At 53.1% G+C, this 26,275-nt stretch overlaps 1 protein-coding gene across 2 annotated transcripts; it reads right to left on the minus strand.

Moving 5' to 3' along the window:
• Window positions 1–919: 919 nt before the first annotated feature.
• SLC4A5 (solute carrier family 4 member 5) lies at window positions 920–25,662 on the minus strand. Of its 2 annotated transcripts, none has more exons than XM_086628071.1 (25): window positions 25,590–25,662; window positions 25,186–25,377; window positions 20,600–20,729; window positions 17,967–18,127; window positions 17,575–17,730; window positions 15,858–15,953; window positions 15,453–15,508; window positions 13,262–13,419; window positions 13,078–13,165; window positions 12,747–12,901; window positions 12,240–12,386; window positions 11,876–12,050; window positions 11,377–11,510; window positions 10,990–11,261; window positions 8,317–8,378; window positions 7,055–7,255; window positions 6,210–6,323; window positions 5,717–5,878; window positions 4,163–4,341; window positions 3,982–4,054; window positions 3,741–3,809; window positions 3,302–3,475; window positions 2,979–3,140; window positions 1,611–1,678; window positions 920–1,085 (listed from the first exon to the last, which is right to left on the minus strand). In XM_086628071.1, the coding sequence occupies exons 1-25, from the start codon at window positions 25,660–25,662 to the stop codon at window positions 920–922; spliced, it is 3,423 nt and encodes a 1,140-aa protein (XP_086484197.1). The 2 variants fall into 2 exon arrangements, with proteins under 2 accessions (XP_086484197.1, XP_086484198.1); XM_086628072.1 differs by lacking the exon at window positions 6,210–6,323 and adding an exon at window positions 6,540–6,653.
• Between the last annotated feature and the right edge of the window lie 613 nt (window positions 25,663–26,275).

Genomic DNA, 26,275 nt, shown 5'->3' on the forward strand with positions numbered 1-26,275 from the left:
GCTTTCTCCCAGCCGGAGGGAGAGATAAAGCTGTCACCCACCCCAGGGCCTGGGGGTGAGGACGTGGGGACGGGCGACCACACGACGTTGCTGCAGCGACTGTTCCCGCTTCCCTGCAGAAACCATTCCCGATTCCCTGCGGAAACCAAAGCCCCGTTCCCTGCTCTGCTCTCCCACGGCAACTCAACTGCTGTCGCCCCCTCAAGTGGCGACAACCTTAATCCAGAGCTGCTTTTCCTCCTTCCCTTCCCAGGGCATCACTCCAGGCCACCGGCTCCTTTCCAGCCCTGCGGTGCCTCCTCGTCCCCTCCTGCACATCTACCCCGGGGTGCCCAGACCCGGGTCCCTCCTGCACCCCCTGTGCCACAAGAAGGTCCTCCAGTTGCTGTGGGCTTAGACCAGTGTCCTCCTGCCAACACAAAACCTGATGCACCATCCCCTTCACGAAACAAGACTCCCCGAGAGCCGCCCTGCGATTTCGGGGATTGGGGAGCGGGGACGCGCACTCTCCCTTCCATCTCAGCCATGCAAACCTCCTCCCCACCCCAAAAATCCCCCCCTTCCCCATCGAGCCCATCAGCATCTCGGCTGCTCCCACAGCCCTGGCCACCTTCAGCTTCTCCAGCCCAGCAGAGGCTCTGGGGGTGAGTGGAGGCCAAAAATCACCCAAAATTCCACTTTTTTCAACCCCGTTTCGCCACCAGCGGCGACGCCTTCGCCCAGCAGAAAGGGAGAAAATTCAACGACGTGTTTAACTCGTGATGCTAAAAAAAAAACTACCGGAGTCAACGGACCCCTGGGGCCACCAGTCTCCTCCGTCTCACGTAGAAAAATAAGCGCGATTTGCTTTATATATATATATATGAATATATAAATATCTATATATATATATAAATGGCAGAGGAAGTGCTGCGCGGGACTATAGCGTGGTCTCACTGCCCATGTCCCGAGGTGGTTTTTCGGTGTCGGTGTCCTCATAGTCCGACTCCATCTCTATCTTCACCTGGGGCACGGCGCAGATGGGGTTTCGGGAGTAGTTAAATGCGGGAGACGACGGGCACGAAATCTTCAGGTGAAGCGTAATACTGAGGAGGAGGAGGAGAGAGGGGAGTGAGCAGCTGGGCATGGGTACCCACATCCCAAACCCACCCCAGCACCACCAGCAAAGGGCTCTGGCTGACGCTACCACCAGTAAAAATTCATGAAAAATAAGATATTTTGCATTTAATACGGACAAGCTGCGGAATTCGCAGCTGCGGGTGGAGAATAATCCCAACCTTTCAGGATTCAGATGTATATCCCATCCTGAAAATCCCTGTGGCTGTTGCCTAGCAGCATTTTTATTGCTATAAACCATCCCAGATTTGGGCTGCGTCATCCCAGCAACCCGATAGCTGGGGCCAGCGAACGAAAGCACCCAAAACACAGAGGGATGCTGCGAAAACACACTCAGATATTTCAGAAATACCCCAGGGTGATGGCACTGGGCTCGAGCGGGCGATGCTCAGCCAGGAGCACCGGTCGGTGACCCCGAAAACGTCTCCCGTGGTAGGTGCTGGACCCCCCGGGGCCCAGGGAGCGGGTGGGGGAGCCCGTTGGGTGCCGCTTACCTGCGATCCAGGTCTGAACCGTTCGGGGAGGAATCAGAACGCAAAGCTCCAGGTGGAGGACCTCTTTCCTGGGGGGAGAGACACGGAGGTGAACCACTTGCCAGGTGAGGAAGGAGCCCCTCAAAACCACTCACTCCCCCCTCCAACCTGCCACTGGCTTCAGCGTCCTCCAGCCGGTGGGAGGAGCAGAAAAGCTCACGGGAAATGCTGATTTTTGGGATGATTAGAGAAAAAGAAAGGCGCCACCAGCCCCCGTTAGCAGCAGCGTGAGGACAGAGTCAACGAATTATCACGCTAAAACTCGCTGGCATCACGATGCAACCTGGTGCCGAGCTGGAATAAGCTCCTGGAGATTTATTCTGCATTTTTTTGCGTCGTGGCTGGCTCGGCACCAGCTCCCGCGCGATGTCTCAGGCAGAATCAAACACATCTGCTCTTCTGCAGGCGGCGTAACCGCCGCTACAAGCTCTGCATCCCCTGCTTTTAGGGGCTCAGAACCTTCCCAAATATATACATGTTTTTTAAAAAGCCCCATCAGCATCGGCGCAGGAGGGAGACCCAGGAGAGTCCCGGCTCCCCAGCCACCTGGAATACAAAATTATCCGCAGCACCGAGCCCGCTGTGTCCTCTCAAACCTGCTTTAAATATGGCAAACCCTCCTCGCTGCGGCAGGACGGGTCCAGGCTGCGTCTTTTCGGGGGGTTAGTGCCGAGCGGATCCCGTGGCGGGGGGTTAGGAAGCCGTAGGGAATGCGAGAGGGGCGAGGGAAGCTCTTTACTTACGGCTGAGGCAATGGGGACCCCCGTTTCGGGGCTGCGATGGAAGGGGCTCCATGGGGATCTTAATGACTGAGGGAGGTGGGAACTGGGGAAAAAAGCGGGGAAATTCGGTGAAGGCAGCGCCTGGGTGGGCTCCGAGGTCACCCAGAGCACCCAAAGGGACCCAAAACCTCTGGAGGTGGGTGCATGAGGAGGAGGAAGAAGCTTTGCCTTCCTCTTCCTAAATAAACTCGCAGCCCTTCTGCCTCAGGCAGGGTCTGCAGCAGGGGGGTTGCACGCTTTAATGATGCTTTGCCACCATCCAACGGGTGCCATACCCTCAGCTGTGGGATTTTGGTTCTTTTTCCCTAATTATTTCATTTTTGCCACGATTTTCCAGCTCTCAGGACAGTTTGAGCATCCCCCGGAGCCTCCAGCCAACCCCTAAGCATCACTTAAAGCCCCTCCATCAGCCTTTGAAACACCTCCGTGAGTCAAAGACCTTCATCCCAAACCCACCAACCTGGAGGTTTCGGTGGGACCTTTCCCTTCCCGGCCGGTCTGCGATGCCCGCACTGTCCACAGAACCCCCCACCCACGCCGCACCCACCTCCTCATCACTGCTGCTGTCTCCTTTATTGCCTTTTTTCTTCTTTTTCTTGTCATCCTCCTTCTTCTTCTCCTTCTCGGGGATGATGTTGTCAATCCAGGCCAGGTCATGTTGGGAGAAGACAAAATCCAGCAGACGCCTCACCAAGATCAGGGCTAAAATCTAGGAGGGGAGAGATGCAAGAGCAGGATCTGCAAGAGCATCTCTCATCCCAGGACCCGGGGAGCACCACGGGACCAAGCCACGCTTGCCAAAATTTCCTTAAATCTCAAAAAAAAATCTTCTAACCAAGGTTGCGACAGCAGCTCGGGAGATGGTCTTACCATGACGGGGAAGATGATGGCGGCCACGGTGGATTTGAGGATCCAGAGGATGGCCAGGCAGACGATCTGCACCAGCGTGAAGAGGTGGATGCGCCGCAGCGGCACGTGCCGGAGGAAGACGTAGTCGGGTTGGTGCTTGGCCGGCATGAGGAAGAGTTTGCAGCGGTCCCAAAACTGTGGTGGGATGAAGGCCGTGGGTTAGCCTTCAGCCTCCCTCCCCAGGCTCCCAGCTTGCCCCGATAAATCCTCTTTTAGGCCCCAAAATAGGGAATTTGGGGCTTTTGGATGTTTCTCGGAGGGTTTTGGGTATCTGCTGGCCCATGCAGCTGGAAATGTTGGATGCATGCAAATTTGGGGCTCAAAATCCCCCTCTTCGCTCTGGCGTAGGACCCCTTTGAGGCCATTAAGGAGGAAGAGGAGGAGGAAGAGGAGCACTTACCTGGATGCCGTTCAGCGATGCGACACCCATGTACAGAAAGACGCCGTACAGCACCGGCATGGGGATGTACTGGGGACACGGAAAAAACACGGCGCTTACCCCGAGGAAAGCAGCAGCTCCCGGGGACGGGGACCAGTGCCGGGGTCATAGTGGGGAGGGAAACTCCAGCCCAGGCTTTTCTTCCCAGTTCCCCAAATATCTGCAGGGAGGGAGCGGGGATGGGGGAACGGGAATGTTTTACCTTCAGGATGGGGGCCAGGAAGACGGAAATCCCCGTCAGCACGAAGACGATGATGCCCGTCACCCTCTGCTCCCTGGAAGGGCGAGAGAAGCAGGATGAGGCCGTGCTGGCTGCACCCGCTGCTGCATCTGGATTATCCCCCTTCCCTCTCCGAGGAAGAGCGTGGCTGAGCCTTCCTCACCTGACACCCAGGAATTGGGGCTGCTCCCCTGGGGCGCTGGTCTCCGTCTCCATCTTCAAGCTGTCGATGTGAGCGATGGAGATGACGGTGGCTGCCACGTACCAGGGCAGCCCCATGAAGGAGCAGACGGCCATGAGGATGCCCACCCAGAAGAGGTCCAGGTGGTAGCCTGCTGCTTTCTGCAACACAGCCCCCGGCGGGGGAGTCAGGGAGGGCAACACGGCACGGGGGGCTGCTCCGATGCTCACCCCAGAGCCCAGCGAGGTGGGGTTTCCCCTGGGGTGCACCCTGCAACCCCCTGATTGCACCCCCTGAAGCATCCTGCATCGCCATGGTGCACCCCACACCACCCTGAGGCACCCCACATCACCCTGGTACATCTGTCATTGTTGCGGTGCACCCCACATCGCGCTGATGCACCCCACGTTGCCATAATGCACCCTGCATCACTCTCATGCACCCCACATCACCCTGTTGCACCCCATGTTGCCATGGTACACCCTGCATCACCCATCACCGCTGCAGTGCACCCCACATTGCACTGATGCACCCCACTTTGCCATAGCGCACCCTGCATCGCCATGGTGCACCCTGCAACACCCTGCAGCACCCTGTATCACTGCAGAGCACCCTGCATCGCCCTGGCGTACCCCACTTTGCCACGGTACACCCTGCATCCCCCACGGTGCACCCTGCATCACCCATCACTGCTGCAGTGCACCCCACATTGTGCTGATGGACCCCACATCGCACTGATGCACCCCACATTGCCATAGTGCACCCTGCAACACCTTCATGCACCCCACATCACCCTGAAGCACCCCACTTTGCCATGGCACACCCTGCATCTCCCACAGTGCATGCTGCATCACCCATCATTGCTGCAGTGCACCCCACACTGTGCTGATGCACCCTGCATCACCCTGGTGCACCCCACTTTGCTGTGGTACACCCTGCATCCCCCACAGTGCACCCTGCATCACCCATCATTGCTGCAGTGCACCCCACACTGTGCTGATGCACACCGTGTTGGCATGGTGCACCTTGCATCACCATGGTGCACCCCACATCACCCTGAAGCACCCCACTTTGCCATGGTACACCCTGCATCCCCCACAGTGCACCCTGCATCACCCATCACTGCTTCAGTGCACCCTGCATTGTGCTGACGGACCCCACATTGCCACGGTGCACCCCACACCCCCAGAAGCACCCTGCACCTCCTGAAGCCCCTTGCATCGCTCTCGTACACACCTAACCACCCTGATGCCCCCCCTGCACCCCTTTTGCTGTACCCTGCACTGCTGCAGCGCACCCCACGTCACCTCGCTGCACCCCGTGACCTACAGCACCGGGTGAATTGAACACCCCAGAGGCTTTGTCACCCCAAAACCAGACCGTGCAAAGGAAAGGACGAACCTCTGCTTTGCACAGTGTGCTGAGATGGGGGAACCCCCCACCCCACCTTGCACCAGCACCCAACCCGCACCGCACAAGCAGGTGCTGGCAGGGACGCGGGTGGTACCCACGGCGTGGGACGGGGTCCCGGCTCACCCGCAGCTTGTGCTCCTTCCTGTTGACGATGACGGCCGTGATCTGCTGGTCCATGAAGATGAGGATGGTGACGAGGAGGGCGGGCAGGGCGCTCGCCAGGTAAACCCACCACGGGTTCTTCCCGAAGGGAAACACGAACCACCCTCGGTCCACGCGGGTGGGCTGGGGTGGAAGGGGAAGAGAAGGGGGTTTGGGTACCATGGCTGAGCCCAGATATGGGTCAAAAAAGGGGGAAAAAACCCAAGCGCGGATACTTCGGGAAGCCCCACATCATCCCTGAACCCCATTTCCTCCAACCTTGAATCCCACCACCATGCACCAGTACCCAAACCGCCCCCAGCATCCACGTGCCTCAACCCCAAATCTTCCCCTGGGTGCTCATGGGGACTCCCCATGTCACCGACAGCGACTCCCTGGATGGGGAGGGAAGAGAAATATTCGGCAATGCTTCCAGAAAGGGATTTTATTGCTTTTTTTTTCCCTCTTTTTTTACCTTAAAATCAGTAGGCACTTGGAGCTTTGGGGTGTTGAGTCCGAAAAGCACATCCAGCCCCACAAACATTAGTATGGACATAAAGATAGAGAAATCGCTAATAAGTTTACGCAGCTGCCAGGAGCAAGAGACGAGAAAAGAGGGAAGGAAAAAAAAAAAAAAGAAGGAAAAAAAAGTCACAGAATTAGAATATTCCCCCAGAAAATATAAAGTAGCTTATAAGAAGGTGCCCGGACACTGCAGGAGCAATGATTTTCCTGGAAAACTGGTAAGGAGCTGGAAAGTGAGAGCGGGAGGAGAGGTGAGTGGTCCTCCCCAGTGCGGCCGAACCTTGATGATACTGGGGATGTGGAGCTTCGGGGTGTCCAGTCCGAAACAGGCATCCACGGCGCAGAAGAGGAGGATGGAGAAGACATTGGAAAAATCAGCAATGAAAGCCCTGACCTGGAGGCGAGACGGGGAAACAGGGGTGGAAAGGGTAAGTAATGGGATGGAGAGGCTCATTAATGGGATGGAGAGACTCATTAATGGGATGGAGAGGTTTGTTCCCTCTTCAGCGTCCTTCCTTGGGGTTTTCCAGCTCTGCTCACCCATGGATAACCCGGGTGTAGCCCATAAAACACGGATTTTTTTCCCCTTTGCATCACAAGGTGATGGGTAATTCAACACGCGAGAGCCGAATCAGCGGCTAAAAGCTCGGGGAAGATTCTCCTAATTGCTGCCACCATCTCCTAGAAATATGGATTTATTTTCGTGGAGCTCTTCGCACCCAGCAAAGAGACCGACAGCTCCCGCTTTTCCTCCCTTTTGGAAAAGAGGAGGGTAAAACCCGGCGCTTTCCTTACCTTGGTGGGGAAATAGCGGCTGAATTTGAATTTTTTCAGCGTCAAGGTCATGGAGTAGGTCCCGAAGAAGAGGATGAAGGACATGAGGGCCAGGTCGGGGACGAATTTACAGGATTTCCCCACTAAGCTGCCACCGTATTTGAGACATTCCTTCTTGCTCAGCTGAGTCCAGTCCAGAGCTGTTAGGTTAATAGCATTGTACTGGGGAGAAACCCCCCCAAAAAAGGCGAAATTAGCATTTTAAGTAATTGCAGCATGCAAGGAAAAGGGTATTTTCCAGCCAAAAAAGCAAAACTAGAGTTTAAGTAATTGCAGTGTGCAAGGAAAGGGGCATTTCCCAGGAAAAAAAGGCAAAATGAGCAATTTATGCAATTGCAGTGTGCAAGGAAAGGGGCATTTCCCAGGAAAAAAAGGCAAAATGAGCAATTTATGCAATTCCAGTGTGCAAGGAAAGGGGCATTTCCTGGGCAAAATCCCCAAAATTAGCATTTTAAGCAATTGCAATGTGCAAGGAAAGGGGCATTTCCCAGGAAAAAAAGGCAAAATGAGCAATTTATGCAATTCCAGTGTGCAAGGAAAGGGGCATTTCCTGGGCAAAATCCCCAAAATTAGCATTTTAAGCAATTGCAATGTGCAAGGAAAGGGGCATTTCCCAGGAAAAAAAGGCAAAATTAGCATTTTAAGCAATTGCAATGTGCAAGGAAAGGGGCATTTCCCAGGAAAAAAAGGCAAAATGAGCAATTTATGCAATTCCAGTGTGCAAGGAAAGGGGCATTTCCCAGGGAAAAAAGGCAAAATGAGCAATTTATGCAATTCCAGTGTGCAAGGAAAGGGGCATTTCCCAGGGAAAAAAGGCAAAATGAGCAATTTATGCAATTCCAGTGTGCAAGGAAAGGGACATTTCCCAGGGAAAAAAGGCAAAATGAGCAATTTATGCAATTGCAGTGTGCAAGGAAAGGGGCATTTCCTGGGCAAAATCCCCAAAATTAGCATTTTAAGCAATTGCAACGTGCAAGGAAAGGGGCATTTCCCAGGGCTGTTGCAGCTGGGAGCCCCATAACCACTGGAAAACACCAGAGCTCCCATTAATTTAGGCAAAAAAGTGGGAATTTGGCACTGCCAAGGCCAACGGTGAACCCAAATTAATGCAAACGCCGCTCTGAGCTGGCGTGCGTCGCTCCCCGGCTGTGAAAGATTTGCCCTCCCTGGGATTTGCCCTCCCTTCTCCCAGATTTCCCGTCGGGATGAGCAAACCCCCTTACCAGAGAAACGTTAGTGGTGTTCGGTGCCACCGGAGCTGAAGCATCGAACAAGGTCGCGTTGGCTGCGGGAAAGGAGTTTGTGATTGATTTTTTTGGCTAATATCGAGCTTTCTGCAGTAAAAGCAGCCGGGCTTCACCCGGAGAGGCGGAAAAACAAACCGTGGGGTCGAGCACATCCTCCGAGAGCCGCGCGGGGGTCGGCATCCCGAGGGCGGGTCGGGATTTGGGGAGAAACCCCCTTATTTCTAACCCCGCAGCGACTTCTCCCTGATTAATCCCATGCGCCGGCAGAGAACGCGGCGTCTCCTTCGGTGGCTTCTCCCTCCGGGGCTGGCGAGTGCCAGGGGGTGGGATAGGGGGGGAGGGTTTTTCGGAGCATCCCAGCTCCTAAAATTGTTAGGAGTTTCTTGGGGAAGGCGGCGGCAGCGGGGTCGAGCAGCCCCGACACCCGCGTCTTAAAATCACGGGGGTAGAAGACTGAAAAATCAGCTCGTTATTTTTGGAGCACCCAATTATGCCCAAATTGGTTGGGTTTTTTTTTTTTACTATTTTAGGAATGTTTTGGTGTCTCACTGCAAAAAAAAAAAAAAAAAAAAAAAGCAACCATCTTTTCTAGCCCCCCGGCACCTTCTCCTCCAAGTGCAAAACGCGGCTCCGCTCGGCTCTTCGGGCGACGCAGCTTCAGGAGCACCCACGGTCTTTAGGGGTGTCCCCTAAGCGGGGTCCGGGACCGCTCTGCCCCCCCCATTTCTTCCCTCCGGTCCATCCTCTTCCAAGCAGGGAATTTGGGCTGCCCCCGACCTGCCGCTTCCATCCCCGGCGCCGAGGATTAATGAAGGAGAAGCGATCGCTGGGTTAGAAGCGAGAGACCCCGGGGCTGCCGAAACCAGGCTCCGGGAAACGGCGCTGGCAAAGCCAGCAATTAAAAACATTATTAGTATTATTATTCCTTTTTATGATTTGTTTTCCTCCAGAACTTTTTATTTTGCCGGAAACTGGCCTTACTGGTGATTTCTACCACTTAAAGGGTAGAATACCACTGGTGGTATTTTCAGAGAGGGCCCCTAAGGGCTCTACATAAACCCTTTTAGCAGAGCAGAAAGAAAAGTAAAATACATGGGGGGGAAAAAGAAAAATAACAAGGAAACTCCCCCCACGGGGGAAGAGTATCAAATATTAAAATAGTTTTAATATTTAGAAGGCGATACTCACTTGAGATTGAAATCAGCCCAAATTGATGTGTGCAGCAGAGACAAATATGGTACAAATCAGTTATAATAATCAAAAATCAGAACTAATGAAAAAAAAAAGATGGGGGAAAAAAAAAAAAAAAGGATGTAGGGGGGAAATAAACATAATTTCTCAATATCTAGAGGAATGGAAAATCCAACGCGGATACCTCTGCCTTGGGTGCCCCGGGGCAGCGAGGACGAGGAACGGGGCTGGGTTACGAAGAGGCTTAAGGTTTTTTGGGAAGCAAATGCCTCTGGGATGCCCAGGGTTTGCTCGGGATGGGGGCTTGGAAAAGGGGGAGACCTCCCTGGAGGCGTTAAGCCACGGCGGCGGGTGCTGCCGGGCAGGTGCCGGCACAGGCGGGTGGATGGAGGCGGTCGCGGTCCGGTTTGGGATATTTCGGGTGTCCAGGGATTGCGTTGGGGCATTGGGCTTCGCTTTCCTGCAGGTTAAATTTGGGAGGGTTTCGGTTGGGAAAGGATCGCGTCGTCTCCGGGCGCTCCCCGCTGCGTGCCGGGCTTTCCAAATTCGACGGGATGGTGGTTGATGAACAGAAATTGAGGAAAGATACAAAATTCAACCAAATGAATGCTGTTTCCATCGCAGCAGGTGAGATCTCTTCTTGCAGCAACGGATGTGTTGGGATCCACGTCTTGGATGGTTGTATTTCCGGGGAGAGCTTCGCCATCACACCTCTGGGGCTCCTCTGTCTGCAGCAGATATTCCTCAAAATCGCTGCGTTTAGACTTTTCAAAATAAATTCAGCTCGTCTGAGAGCAGGCGGTCGCTGGCATTAGCCCAAACCGAAGATCTCTGCTCCCTTCCAAGGTGGCTGTGGGAGTACCTGAGCTGCACGATTCGGACCAGGAATCATTGGGTACGTCTCTCCAAGAGTGAAAAGCAGGGGAGCCATCAAAAGAGCATCTGCTCAGAGCCCGATGGCCTCTCCTTTTTGAAAAGGAGTAAGAAAGAGGAGAAAAAACAGTCCAAGGAGGTTTCCACACCCAACCGGGACATCCCGAGGTGACCCGGACACAGGGGAGGACAAAATCCCTCCAGTGTATTTCCTGGAGAATAAGTTTCCATCGGCAGCAGGCTGAAATTAAGGATCTAAAATGTCTCTTTTTTTTTTTTTTCTCCATTTTTCCTTTTTATCCATCCAGGGCTGGCTGCTCCATGCTGAGGTCCCAGCTTTCCAGCACCATTCACCGTGTCCCGGTGATGCACTCATCCATGGGGGACAAGACTCCACTTCCATCTTGCCCAAAATCACCCTCAGAAGAGGAGGAGGAGGAGGAGGTCTCTCCACCCCACACTGACTGGGCACAGCTGCCTCCTTCCATGTCCTCGGCCAACAATCCAGAGGGATTTATCCATGGCAGGACCCCCCCCCATCCCCTTCATCTTCCCCATCCAGTGCCGAAAAAGACGTGTACTCACCTGGGTCGGGTGCAATGCACTCGCACTTGTACATGGTCACGTAGTCGGGCTTGAAGTCCGAGTTGATGGGATAGTACTTAAAGGCTCCGATCATCTTCTTGATGGCGTCGTAGATGAAGATGAAGCTGATGAGGGTGGAGAAGCCTTCCTCCGTGAAGCGGGTGATGTACTTTATAATGAAGCTGGCGTCGGTGGCCACCAGGATAAGGCACTGTAGGGCAGAGTGCAAGCCGATCCAGAGGCGGAACTCCATGTAGTCGATGCCGTTGCCTCTGAAAGTGGGGACAAGGTGAGAGCGGCCCCGTGAGAGCCCACCATGGGCTGGAGGACAGTTCCCATCCTGGTATGGATGGGTCCCGGTTTCCCCCGGCATCGCCCAGCACTTACTTGCTGAAGTCAAAGAGCAGCTTCTCGAAGATGAGGATGGGGCCGGTGCTGCTGAGGATGATGAGCGGCTGCCCGGCGAAGAGACAAAACATGGAGCCTGCCATCGCCGTGCCAAGGAAGCTCTCCATGACGCCCTGGGATTGGACCAAACCCAGCGTTATGGTGATGCTGCACCACGTTACACCCCCACAGGCATCCCGGATGGAGATGGGAATTAAGGACCTCTGCTTGGAGCCATACAGGATGGTTGGGACCACGTCCTCTTGCTCCTGACATTGTCACTGAGATGGGTTTTCCCATCCTGCAGGTATTCAGGGCTGCCAGTTCTGCTTGGCAATGAATTTCCATCCCCAGCATTAAAGTTTGGCATGGCAAAAGGTGGGTAAAACCCAACCCATCCCATCCCGTCCCATCCCATCCCGTTCCGTCCTGTCCCATCCCATCCCATCTCTTCTTGCTGTTCCCAAGCCAAAGTGACCCTCTCCTCTCTGGACTCCACCTGGTAGTTGTCCGTAGCGTCCCCAAGCAAGCCCCCAAACGTGATGGCGTTGGTGATGCAGCCTAGGTAGATGAACAAGATGGCAGAGATGGACTGGATATGAAAGCCTTCATAGAAGTCGCTTGGGAACCAGGGCAGCTTCCTCTTGATATCCAAATAGAGGCCACCACAAAACCTGGAGAGACACCACCAAGGACCAGATGCATGTGCTTCCCACCAGAATAGATGCGGTGTTGCACAAAAGTCTGTGCCCAAAGGGATTTCATCCCTCCCTGCCCCAGGAGGCCATGGGGTGAACCAACAGGAGATGCCGATGGGTGCTGGCACCCTCCAAAGTTCTTTGGGTGGTGGAGTGCTCGCTCACCTGCCAGTCCACGCAAGCTCTTCCCCGATTTCGTGAACTTCGGGCATCTCCCCATCATCGCTGCCACCTCCGCCGCCGCCCCCGGCGCCTGCCCCACCGGCCGTGCCGTTCATCTGCCCCACTTCGTTCAACGAGAAAACCGATTTCCTGCGGGAGAGAGCCACCGGCGTCGGCCACGGCACCTGCCCTACCACACTGGTCCTGATGCCGGAACCATGACCAAGGCCATGGTGCAGCTCTCCACCTGTATTAGAGCTTGGGTTTTGGGGTGAATTTGGAAAGAATAAGAGCTGGATTTGCTCAGCCTAGAGGGGTAACGCAGATTTTGTAGAGCAGAAATGTCTCTGAGCTGATCTGAGGGCAAAAACTGCTGAAAAAGCAGCATTTCTGGAAAATTTGAAGAGATTCTTCCTAGGGGTGAAGGCTGCTGTCCTCCTCCAACATCTCCAAACCAGGAGAGATGGGGACGGCCACAGGGCTGGGAGCAGCCCCACATCTCCCACCCACCTCTTCTCAGCTGAGGGCACTTTTTTGGGCGGCTCAATCCTGATGTTGGGGTCCCACTCGCCGGGCGGCAGGACAATGACTTCATCCAGAAACTCATCTATGCCAGCTATCAGGTCTTCTCTATCCCGGGCTTTGTAGGCAACATCGCTGAAGAGCTGGGGGTCGAGACAGGAGAGGTGTCAGTCTGGGAATGGCGTCCAGCACGCACATGTTCCACGTCATTATGGGATTCCAAAGCTCATCGGTTTGGGGGATAGGATGAAAATTTTTATTTTTTCTCAGCCCTGAGCAAGGGGGCTCCCTGCCAGGGTTGGGTGTTGCATCTACTCACATCATCCACCATGAGGGTTGCGATGGCTCTGCCGATCTCGTTGTAGGATTTGGCTTTTCCCGCGGGACCAAGGAGAATAAAGAGGAACCTGGGAAGGGAAAGATGCTGTGTTGGCACCCTTGGATCACTGGCATCTGTGTCATGAGACCACTCAGTGCTTTGGACCCGAAGGAATTGTGCTCACCTGGTGGGGACGGGCACCTCCGTCACCCCTCCCAGCATCGTTGCCTGGAGGAGCCGCACAAAAGCCACAAAGGGTTTCTCCAGGAACTCCACTTCTCCCACCAGCACGTTGGAGGCCTCTGCATCCTTGGGGATCTTCTTGATGAACTTGTTCTTCAGCTGTTAGAAAGACGAAGGTGAGGAAGAGACCAATTGCCAAAATTTGGCTTTTCCCACTCTTTACCACACTCTGAATGCAAAAGCTGAAGCCACAGGCTCAAACCTCTTGATCTCTGATGGTCCCAGGACTCCCGGAGGTGGCAGTTCAAGAGCCACATCCAAGAATAAACCAGCAAGAATTCATAAAGGTGAATTTCTTCGTTACTCAAAACCATCATTAAACTCATTATCATCTTGAAATCACACGCTCGGGGCTCCCAGTCACAACGTGCAACTGGGTGGTTTGCAAAGGGTGCTTTGCAGCACTGGGGTCTACGCAAGGAAAATCTCCCTGCAGAAAATCCGAGCCGAAAAATACGGATCCTGGAGCAAGCCAGGAGGCATTTTTGCAAGCCTGCAGTCCCAGGCTCCCCCAAGCCCCTGCCCACCACAGAAACAACGCCCGGCCTCGTGCGTGAGAGATGTTTTTGTCGCTCGTTCCCCCCTCGATCTCATCCTGGGAGCAGGAACAAATAATGGAAGTAGGAAACCTCGTTCATGGATTTATTCCCCGGGTCTCTTCTCCCCTGCAGCTCTTTCATTATTAGTCTAAAAGGGTTCAATACCAGCCCAGGCAGGGTGTTATTATAATCTATATGCCAGCATGAGGGGAGGCATGTGAGCTGGGCAGCAAGCTCTCCTCTTTCTAATCTTTTAAACCCAAATGGAAAAAAAATAATAATAATAATAAAGCAACTCCTCCAACTCAGCTTGGAACAAGCAAGAGCAGGAGTTAACAGTGACCACTAAGCTTCATGTAACACTTAAAAAGTCCCTTTGTAGTGGGTCTAATAGGGTGATTAAACCTAAATGCTTTGCATATTTTGGGATTAACCCTCTGAACCCCATTGCTGGAGGCTGATATTTGGGGTTCGTTAGCCAGCAGTGGGCTCGCTTTATTGCAGCTCTAATGTAGGAAGGTGTCCTGGAAACCTTCTGCCTCTCTGGTTTCGTGGCATCCCCGTCTCATGGCTCCCAGCAACACATGGATTTCCATCCCTCCCTTCCCTCTGAACTGCATCGCCCCAGGTAAGCCCAGCAAGCACATCCCTAGAATCATAGAATCATAGAACGGTTTGGGTGGAACGGACCTTGAAGATCATCCAGTTCCAACCCCCCTGCCATGGGCAGGGACACCTTCCACTACACCAGGTTGCTCAAAGCCTCATCCAACCTGGCCTTGAACACTTCCAGGGATGGGGCAGCCACAACTTCCCTGGGGAAAAGCATCCCATACAAACCCGCGTTGGGATTAATTTTCCCTTAGGTTTACGCTGAAATCACACACAAATAGAAACAGAGCAAAGCCCATGTCGTACATCAATAGTTCCCAGCTAAAAAGCCTCGATACTGGGATGGGGACGGGACACTCCGCAAAAGAACAGCACAAAACCTGCCGGATCCATCGCGGCGCCAAGCAGAGACCTGCCCTCCTTCCCAGCCCTCCCGTGCCAAGCGAACCGGAGGGGAAAAAGCTCCCGACGGACTCTCGGCTGAGCTTTGCACCAAGAAACCCACATCCATCCCGCTGCGAACGGAGGGAAAACGGATTTACAGCCCGTTTATCTCCAGAGTTATATTCACGTTTGCAGAGCCAAGGGCTTGCTTGGGATTTACCCCCTGCAGCCTGCCCTCACCCAGCCAAGCAAAGGCTCTTTTAGGATCCCTGCGCTCTTCCAAGCACCTTTCCTTTCCTACCTAAAGATTTTAAGGAATTTTTTTTCTCCACCCTAAGGATCTCAGCTGTATCAGCATCCTCCCACGTCCCAAATTCTGCGTTCGACCCGCAAGCACAGGTATTACCTCTGGGCCAGCTTCCCCATGAGTTAAGCGGGGATCGATCCGTGTATTAATTTCCCTAATTAGGAATTTGGGCGGTTATCGAGCGAGCGAAGCCGCACAAGGCTCACATGGACCTTAACAACCACAGAGCCCCCGCCCCACCGCGGGCCGTGCTCCCCATGGGATCGCACTACTGTTTTTGGGACGATTACCTGGTCGGTGCTCGGGGTGTCCGAGATGTCGTTCATGCTCCGACTCTGCGCGTGACCTGACGGAGGGGAGAGGGAGAAGGTGAGAAAACCACCCCGCGCCGCGCAGCCGAATTTCAGCCCCACGTGCACGGAGCAAACGTGGCAGGAGGACTTCAGAGCAAAGAAAAAACCCAATATTTAGGGTAGCTGGGCTCACAAACCAGGTGCAACGAGACGAAAACCCAAGAAAATGAGTTTTTCTGACATCGGTCACCCCGTGGTTGCACAAACCACATCTCATTTATGGCTCTGGTGGGATCCCCGTGTGACTGCAACCACCCACTCTCATATCACAACTTGATTTTTGTTTTTTTTCCTGCTTCTTTTAAGACTGTTCCCACCTCCCTTTCACCCTCCCCGGCTTACGCAGGCGGCCGTAGCTCGCGCTCTGCCGCATCCGCAGGTCCTCGGTGGAGCGGTGGAAGGCGGCGCCGGCGGCCGGGCTCCGGACAGGGCTGCGGGCTGGGGGAAAGGAGCCATTAGAGGAGATGCAGGTGTCATGGGGAACCCTTGGGTGATGCCAAAACCAAGAGGTTGGGCTGAAGATCAGCTGCCCAGCACAGACGTGACCCTTCCAGCGCTGATACATCAGCAATTTGCTTCCCCCCACCCCTCTTTGTTTGCACTTTTATCCCACCCGTGGTCGTTTTCCTATTAGCAAAGAATAAACGACCTTAACTCACGTCTTCTCGCTCCAGACGCTCCATGCAAGGAGCCTGCACCACCCTGTGCCCCACCGATGCTCTCTTTGAGGCTATAAATGGGTTCAGAAGTGGAGTTTCTGAAATTTAGGAAGACTCAACGCTTTATTTGGGTTTTTAATCTAATAATTCTCCAAAGAAACCTACGCTTGAAATTTGCCGTGAGCTTCACGCTTCAAAATACTTACGTTGGCCATCGCCAAGTTTCACGTTAACGTTTCTTCTGTCTAAACTGGTGACGAGTCGCATTTTTCATCTCAGGTGTTTAAATTGAATTATTTCCCTATAACGACTTCCCTTTTCCCCCGCGCATTTTCTGCATTAAGCCCAGCATTTTCTCGGAAAACCTCCTGAATTCCCCAAAACGGTGTTTTCTCTTTGGAAAACCATCTGGACCAGTTTTGTTGAGCAGCTCTGCGTCTCTCTGAGATGCCAGCTACAAGCACAGCATCTACCCTCAGTTCTTTTGTTGTTAAACTCACTAAAAACAACGACAAGAGTCCCGCTGGGCATGACCCTATTTCCAACATGCCAGCAGTGTTTATTTCAATATCATGGAGTTGCCACTGGGACAAGAAACACGAGGGACACCTGTGCTCCTGCCAATGACTGTCTTTTCCTTGGTGTTCCTGTTTGCAAACTTGAAGTGGTGCCATCATCTCAGCAAGGAACTAGAAACACAAAAGATGTCCCTATTTTTCCTGTCTTACAGGGACTAACCCCAACGTTTCCAAGTCGTGCTCCGTTTTGGAGGCTTCTGGGCAAATATCTACTCCTCTGACATGGATGATGGCAGCTTTGAAACCTGGGGATGCCCACGGGGTGGGAATATTGCTTATTGACTGCCTCTTCCATGTGCACTTTGAGCTTGGGCACTGCTGTTTCTGTCTACCCGGCGAGCTGCCGAAGCCCAGCAAATCCCAGGCTCCACCAAATGACCTCTGTTTAAACCTAAGTAAATAATCTAGCGTGAAAACAAACAAATCCCCTTTTATAATGGCTCAAAAATAGGCAGGTTCAACCACGGAGCAGACTGGATTTGTCTGTAGGCTGCTCTGCCAGAAAGCCCTTTGGCCAAGCGACTGCCAACACCGTTGGCCATCACACAGCACCGTTGGCCATCACACAACACCGTTGGCCATCACACAACGACATTGTCCATCTCAGCAGACATTTCCTTGCCTTCTGGCTCGCAGTGACCCCCTACTCTTAAAGCCACCAGTGGCAGAGCTTTTGGGGTCTTTCTCAATGCAGTAAATAGTTGGGTGCCCCAAATGGTTGGGTTTCCCCCTTTCCTTCTCTTGAGATCTTCCTCCCTCCAGGCTTCCTCACCAAAGACTCCAGGATGCAACCAAGGCACAGGTTGGACCCCAAGGACTCACTTGTGTTGGAGGAGACGGACTTTCCGATGTCGGCCAAGGAGCGGTGGATTGGCTTCTTGGTTTGGTGACGGTGCTTCCTGAGCAGCACGTAGCTTATCTTCTCCCGCAGCTCTGGCTTGAGCAGACCATCCTCGATCTGCTTGTCAATGACATCATCTGCAAGCACCGAATGAGGGAGATGCGTGGGTTACCCTACCACAAATCCCCCCAGAAAGCTCAAGACAAAACTTATTGAACCAAGTTGATGGCCCTCAACTCCTGTCTTTGCTTATTCCCGTGCAAGATGGTTTCTATTTGCAGGCAGCGAGTAAAATAATTTAAATCTTCTCCTGACACTTTAGGATACGGGGTAAAAAATCCATCTGGAACCACCGATACCTGCTGGGTCCTACCTATAATTTGGGGCAAAGAGTAGCCATCTAAGTCCAGGAGCACCGTTCCCGTCTGTAGACACGTCCGTAGCTCAAACAGGCTGTGCAAGGACAACGTGGACACGTGGGGCTTGCTCCACCTCTCCCCGCCTTCCTCCACCTTTTCTTCAAACTTTATCCACCTGAAACGAGAGCAGCAGCCATGGGGATGAGAAGAAAATGAGAGAATTGCTTTTCTTGGGGCATTTCCCTTCTGCAGGTGGTTTTGCAAGCCGGAATTAATTCATCCTGCAAAGTTTTCACATGTTATTCAGGATGGGAATGGAGAAACCGAGTAACATCATTAGACAAAGTGCTGCTCATGGCTGCAGAGCGGAATAAAACCTCTCAGCTCCACCACTGAACTCAACGCTGCAGTTTTCGCCCTCCTCCAATTGCTCCTGCGAGATTTGGGAGGTTTTCCCATGGAGCTGACCCCGTCTGAGCCCGGATCCGCACCGGCACGGGCCGGCCGCGTACACAGGAGAGCGAAAACCCAGGGCATTGCACGTGTCTTTTCAGGTGGGAGACAAGAGGGTTCACAAGCTCTTGGAAATCAGCCTTTCCACCTCCTTATTTTTCCTTAATTTCACAAACCAAAGACTTTAGGGCAAATTCAGGAACGGTGGCTGATTTCTCCCGGATTCCTGGGAATGGGACTCGGGCTCTGGGGAGCGCAAGATGTCGATTTGGGGAAGAAAGCTGCTTTTCCTTTACAGGAGGTTTGCATGCTCCGTGGATTAGCCTTCGCAAGGCTTAACCTTACAACTTTTAACTGGTACAACCGGGATTTGGGCTCCTGCCACCGCAGAGGGCACAGACAGGAAAGATGTAGGAGGAGAAGGATTTTTGGAAGCAGCTGATGGCTCCTGAATGCTGCAGGGGAAGGGTGGGGAGAGCCCAGGGTTGTATCATCTACAGGGGAGGGTGCATGAAAATGCCACTACAAAGAGAAAACGATGGGTATCCCTATTCAGAAAGCCCCAAAATAGGATCTGGGAGTGCCAGGAATGGTCTGTGCTGGGGACAAAACCCCAAGAGCATCCAAAAATATAAAATTTGGCCGTAGTGCCTACCACTCCAAAGCTCCCCACTCTGACTCCTTTGCAGAAACCCTTTCTCCAGCCCTTCCAACAATGCTGCTTTTACTGGGAGGAAATTCAAGCTTCCCGCCGCAGCACCTGCTAAGCCCCGTCGGTGCTCGCCCAAAGCCAATCAGGTCCCTTTTCATTTGTTTTTTGCCCCATTTTCCTGCCGAAAGTGGGTTATTAGCACACACACGGAGCGGTGTGCAGGATTCCAGGCACGTTTCCAGCCGGCACCTTTGCCCCGGGACCGGCATCCCGTGATGCTTTCGCCGAAGCTACAGCCAAAGCCCATCTCCCTGCTGCACTCAGCTTCTTTATTTCCATTTATTTCTATTTATTTCCATTTATTGTGGATTTAGGTGCAGGTAGTGCTGCTCCCACCGAGGAGCTGCTCTCCAGTGGCTAAAGAGGCTGAACTACTCCTCCCCGGAGACTGGAAATCTGGGACTTGAGAAACCTCTGTTCTCCCATGGGGAATTTGGAAACCTCCATCTCAAGCCCTCTCTGATGAAAATCCCAACGCTAGCACTAATTTTTTGCCTTCCAGGCTTTTTGGCGAGCGGGGAGGGATGAGTAGATACAGACCTATGCAAAATTGGGGTGGGAAAAGGAAGGATTTTAGCAACAGCATCCCCACACTGCTGCATTTTGAGCATGGCCAGCAACCAGGAGGATGCTTAAGAGCTTTCCAAATTTTTGGTGATGCCAATAACCAGCCCAAGAGCTGGGACGAGCACCTGCAGGGCCTCATCCTGCTCTTTTCCACATCCCTCGAGCAAACTTTCACACCCGAACTCGGAAATCCCACGTGTGCTACTGAAAGGCAAAGGCTTGGGATGCCATCAGCACTCCTGGCTCCCTTCCAGAAGTCCCCCCAAAACCCTCAGCCCCACTAGCCCTTACACAGCGGAGGCTGGGAAGGGAAAATCCCACTTGGATTGGAGATTTTCCTCTTGGATAAGCTCCTAATTCAATAAAACGAATGCCACTTGCAACTCCTCTAATACTTTTATTAAAAGACGTTCTGGGTGGGGTTTTATTATCACCTGAGGGGTAGGAGGGGTTTAACTCTTGGACTGGGCAATAAAAGTGTATGTGGGGAAAAGACGACTTAGGAAAATGTTCCTTATGTCACCTATTCCCATTTCCCAGCTCTTTGCTCTAATTCTCCGCTTTCCCAGCACGTTATTCTGTTTTTTTCCACCCTCCCAGCCCTTTCTGCAGGGCTTTGCACTCGTGCTGCAACTGGGAACAGGAAAAGTCCTGGCTCTGGGGTCAATCCAACCTGGGCAGATGCAGAAGATGGGAAATCTTCCTCCCTTCCTCCTCCTCCTCCTCGGCAGGCTGCCGTCGCTGTGCGAAGCCCCCCGAAACACCGTGTTTTCTGTGTTTCCCTAATTCAGGCACAGCTTTTTTAACCTCATTAAAAGTGTTCATTCTCTGAACCCATTTCCCATTTCAGGGATGTTTACTGGGGGGATCACCTCCTGACATATTTTTCAACCCAAAGCATCTCCCCCGCCTCACCTGGCCGACTCTTTCCACTCCATCTCCTCGCCGTCGTGCTGCAGCGTGTCCATCTCCGTGAAGAGCGTGGGGTTGGGAGGCTCATCGTCTTCCCCCAGGATGTACCGGAGGCGTTCAGCAGCCGGTGACACTGCCGGAGCGGGGACAAAAAAAGAAGTTTACTAAAGTTCACCAAAAAAAAAGAAGACGAGATGATCCTGCACCGTTCCCATATGGAAAGCCCCAGGGGGGTTAAAGAGGGATCTGTAGGGCTATTTAGGATCCTGGAGTAAAAAAAGGAGATTTTGAAGAAAATGTAAGGTGAGAGACATTGAGGAGTGAGGAAAATCTGAGTAATCCTGTCCCAAAATCCCTGTGCAAAGTAATATGGGATGCTGGCAGAAAGGATGAGCGGAGGCTGCGTAGCAGCCAGGAGGGGAATATACAGCTCCGGGCTGGGAAACAAGGAATGTGACCACCCCTATATATAATATAGCCAAATTCCCCTTCCAGGAGCATTATGTGCTGTGCTTCCGTGGGGTATCCCACATTTTTCCCTATCACGGAGCCTGGTTTTGCCAGGTTAGAGCCGCCTGCCATCAGCAACTGAATCCTGACGGTCTCCGGCGTCGCGTTTTGGGGTGCACGAGTGCTCAGCACTCATTTTCCCTCTGGATCCCCGAGAGGAATGTGTATCATTCGAGGGGAATAATATAAATTTACCATTTCTACAGGAAAAATCCAGCTTCTTGCCGCGAATAACCGGCTGGGCCGGGGAGGGCACTTATCGCCTCCTGCTCCCCGCGGTGTGTTTCGGGAAGGGTAGCGGTGACACGTCACCTGCCTACAAACCTCCTGCCTGATGGGAAAAGGGTTTTTCATCTTCGGTGCATTCCCAACAGCCACGGGAGGGTGACGGACCTGCCCTCTTGTCCCAAAAAAAAAATGTCAAGCTGGGTTTTGTTTTAACCCTCTCCATCTTCACGTGCTTTTTCTGGCAAAGACTCATGATTTGGGTTGAGAGGAGGAATCAAATGCACCGGTATGAACCTGGATGTGGCACGGATGGGACCGGTTGCCCCGTTATTCAAACAAGAGATTAAAATCAGTCCCAAGCCAGGCTCCCTGGAAATGGTGTATTTTTAATAAAACCTTCAGTCTTAGCCCTCTCCTAATACAGCAGGACTCAACCCAGCTCGGAAAACGTTAGCAGAATCCTCCTGCTCTCAAACCTGGGAATAAGAAAGCCAGGTAATACGGTACCCAAAAAAGCAGGTAATTAAATTGCCGTGTGCGAGCGGTGGAAAAAAATGGGAATATTGCCCCGTCCCCCCACTAAAGCAAACGAAACCCCCGTCGCTGCGAAAGAATAGGATGTCCCTTGCTCTGGGCTGAGCCTGCTTAACCACTTAAGCCCTTTAAACCCCACCACCAAGACTAAAGCCCTGTTGTCAAGTCCTCCTTCCACTTCCATAAGCTTCATTATTATGATTATTAATATTCCTGTTAATTTTAGAGCTGGGCTACATGCCTGGAAGGCTTCAGGCTCTTTAAGCCTAAGTGCTGTTGGCGTAAGAGGGGAGGAAATCGGTGCGATACCGGCAGCCCCCTCGGCCTCGCGCCACCGGCTTTGCTCTGCAAGCCCAAACCCTGAATGTCCTGCAGACCCCCAAATTTACACCAAAGGCAACGGCGTAAAGGGAGTTTGCTGGAAACACCCGTCTCGGGTGGGATCTCCGGATGCGTTCGTTAAAAAAAGGGGGATTGTAATATCGTGGGGGTGGAGGGGTTAGAGCTTCGTAAATCCTCGACGCGGCGGTTGCTGCTCCCAACTCTGCCCAAATTCCTCCCCCTCGTGTGCCTGAGATCAGGTCCCTCCTGCTTCGACCCACTGGAGGGTCTCCCCGGGGACTCATTTTGGGGTGTCGGGGCTGTGACACACTTTAGCCACTGGAAACCACAAAAGTTAAAGGAAATCCTGCGTGTAAAGAGCTTGGGTTTAGCTTTTTTTCCCCGTTCTCCCCCAGTTTAAGGAACAAACCCATCTCTTGACGCGTAACGTGGCCGCCGCCTCTCCGCGCCGCTCGCTGACCCAAACGAAGAGCCAAAGCGCCGGTTGCCAAACCAACAGCGCCGGGGCTCCGCCGCGCAGCCGGAATTCGCGGGGTTTGCTCACTTGGAGGACCCTTTCGTGCCTGGGAAAGCACCCAGCCCGGCAGCTGGTGACAACCCAGCTCTCGGGGATCTTTTTTTTTGCATTTTTTCCTCCTGGAAATTTGCTCCAGCACCTAAATTGATGCCAGGAAGCAGCAGGTATTCGCTTGGGTGGATATATACTGTGTAGTGGCTCCCAGGGCTCGGCATGTCTGGGGAACGCGAGAGTAAAACCGCTGCGACGACGCTGGCCAAAACCCACAAAGCCATCCCAAAATCAGCACCTATTTCTTGCCAGACACAGCTCAAGGGGTGCCCAGAGCAGACCTGTACCTCCCAGAACCGGCTTGAACGATGGGAAAACGCTCACAGCTGCGATTCCTGCTTTACCCCATCAAACCTCCGCCGTGATCGGCGCCACAGCGGATCCGAATCGAGCCCACAGCCGCAGAATCAGCTCGGCATTAACGTCGGTGATGGTGTAGGATACTTCTACCTACACAAGAACCTACGTCTCCATGGATAATCGAACAGGACAGAGCAGCAGCACTGATTTATACCTCCTTTCATTTGAGGTGCACGGAGCCCTTCGCACCCCGACTCTGATCCAGCAGTAAAATCTCACCTAGCGATGCTTTTCCAAACCAAAAATCCCGTTCTGGCTTTAGGTACAATAAAAAAAAAAGTGATAAAATGGAGGACGGGGGAACACGATGCCTCCCAGGGTCTGCAATCTGGCTGGGCAGCGGGACTAAGCCTTATTTAAGGCTCCAGCACAGAAGCCATCCACTCTCGTGGTCCTTCTAGATACTTTCCTGGGGTTTCATGGCTCAGAAGGGTCCCCATTTCCTCCAGAAAAAAAAGAGGAGACCAGGGTACATATCCCACAGGATTAGATACTCCATTCCTGTTCAAGAAACCCCCAGTCTGGGAGACTTTTCTCCTTCCAAATTCCAGCTTTTCTGCTTCCCCACTGCTGGGGAGCCGTGGAAGCCAATACAGTGCCCCGCTCTGGCTCCCCATTATATTTTTGGGGTGAGTTTTGGAGCTCGGTGCCCTCAACCCAACCCCACGCAGGTTCCCAAGTTGCTTCTACAAGGGAAAAGCAAAGCCAAAAAAAAAAACCAAAAAAACTGGAGCTTTTCTTCCCCTCCTGCTCCCCCCAGCATGGACACCAAAGAGCGATGGAAATAACCTACCTGGAATTGTTTCCATTTTTTCCCCCATTTCTTCCCGGCTAAACCAAACCTTTGCTGCGCCGTACAAAAAAAAAAAAAAAATCAAAACACCAAACCTCCAAACTTCCTCCTTTATCCACTCAGGCTTGTTAAACTCCCGAGGCTTAAGGAGCAGATTATAGAGAATATAAAGCACTTTCCTTTCCCTTCGGCTCTCATGACGGGAAGTTACCAAATCAAACGGGATGCGTGTAGGAGAGGTGAGCGCTTTGGGTGGCAGCGGGACGGAGTGAGCGAGAAAGGGGAGGGAGGGAGAGGGGGGAGGACAGAAATCAAAGGTTTCGGGTTATTCCGCGGAAGGTTTTTATTTCCCACCCGGAGCGAGGTGGGGCAACCCCCCCTCCAAACTCAGGGCAGAGATATTTGGGGGACAAAAACATCCAGATGAGGGAGATTTCCTGGGGGAAAGCAGAGCTGCTGCAGAGGTGAAGCTTTTTGGGGTGTTTTTCCTCCGTAAAATCACTTTGCCCCCACTAAACCAGTCCAGTGTTACATCCCGGTGGCATTTACCGCCTGCGGAAAGGAGGGGACGTGGTCCCGCTCGTGCCGTCACTGATGGCATGAAGGAGCTGCGAGCGAAGCCTGCTGCAAATAGAAAACCTCTCCCCATGAAAAAAAAACAAAAAAAAAAACCAAAAAAACCCTGGAAAACTTTCCCCTCCGTCAGGAAAAGCAAAGCCAAGCCCCTGCCCGCTCCGCTGAGCCGTGACGTGGTCTGCCCGACATAACACCGAACGCAAATTTCTATAGGGGGGGTGGCAGAAAAACCCAAAAGAAACCAAACCCCAAGAGATCGACAGCTACTTTGCTGTGCAAAATGTTAATCTTTGCTAAGGAGATTTAAGGAGACCGGGCAAAGCCCTGGGGAAAAGCCTGTTGGGAACAAGGTGTGATGCCTGGGGGGTGTCTGCACCCCCAGGACCCTGCTGTACCCTGATTTCCTCCTTAGCAACCTCCCAAGGGCAAGGACAACCTCCCAAGGGCAAAGTCCACCTCTTTTTAGCCCACCCATCACCTCAACAGCCTCAAATCTCATTCCACACCCTGTTCACAGCTCTCCGAGACATCCACAGGGAAAAATAAACCTGGGAAACATCGGGAAAAGCAGCACCAAACGTAAACACCGGACCGAGCAACACGGGGGCTGTTTAATCCTGGATTAAATGATGCTGCAAAAGCCCTCCTGCTTTTTTGGGAAGCCCGAGGACGACTCACTGGTCCTGCTGGCGTTGTCGTTGCCGCTCTCGTAGCAGCCGTGGCCGCCGTCGTCGGTGTCGGAGCGATCCTGGCGCTCGTAGTGCCGCTCGCTCTCGCTCGTGCGGTCCCGGCTGGAGGCAGATCTTCGCCGACGCCGTTTCCTCCGGTAGCCCCGAGGCACCGGCACCCCGATGTAGATGGAGTGGTAGTCTACAGGTGGGGGGAAAAGCTTTAGAGATGAGATCTGGGTGTCTCACCGAAAATAAAAGCCAGAGAGATATTTGCCTTCTTCCCACCAGGCTTAAGGCACCCACAAGAGCTTTTCCCATAGGATGTGCTGAGCTGAGCGCTGGGAAATCCGATGCATCAGCCGGCAGGGAAGACCCCGCTGCCGTTTCGGGCATTCTCAGCGTTTTGCTCACCTTCCTCATCGTCGTATCTCCTCCTGGAGCTGCTGAGCCCCCTCTCGCTCATCCCATCCTCATCCTCCAGCATGGTCCTGCCGCTCGGAGAGAGCTGAGCCGTGGGGAGGAGAAAGGAGAGAGATTTTAAAGGGCGCTGGGCAGGGGAACGGCCTCTTTGCGCTCCCGCCAGGTCCTCCCCACTACGGGAATCCTTCACGCGTGATCCCGGTGAAAGCACAGGCGCCTTCCCAGCCAGGGCCAGGATGCACCAGCCACCCAGGACCTTCCCTACGGATGCACTGGGAACTCTCCGACACCTCCCACCAACACCAGTGTCTTGCTCACCACCCTGCCTCGCTCCGCGCCAGCCCTGCCCGCGCTCCACCTTTGCTCTCCCCATATTTAAGAAAATCCGGATAAATTTCACTCTTATTCCTGCCGCTCAAAGGAAGGCATAAGTGAAGCGTAAGAGATTATTCCAGAGATTTGCCGGTACAGTTACGGGCACGAGTTTAGTTAACAGAGCTGTTGCAACTGGGTTCTTGCTAGCAATAAGCACCCATTTAATTTTTTTTGGGGGACACGCACAGATAAAAGGGGTTTTGCAGAAACAGAGTTATTTTTCCCCATCTCCTAAGCACAGATTTTACCCCGTACCCACGCCGCCACTTCCAGGTACCTTCCTTCAAACCTGCTGGTTTATT

This window comes from Tauraco erythrolophus, chromosome 29, assembly GCF_009769465.1.
Source record: "Tauraco erythrolophus isolate bTauEry1 chromosome 29, bTauEry1.pri, whole genome shotgun sequence".
In the NCBI taxonomy this organism is placed as follows: Eukaryota; Metazoa; Chordata; class Aves; order Musophagiformes; family Musophagidae; genus Tauraco; species Tauraco erythrolophus.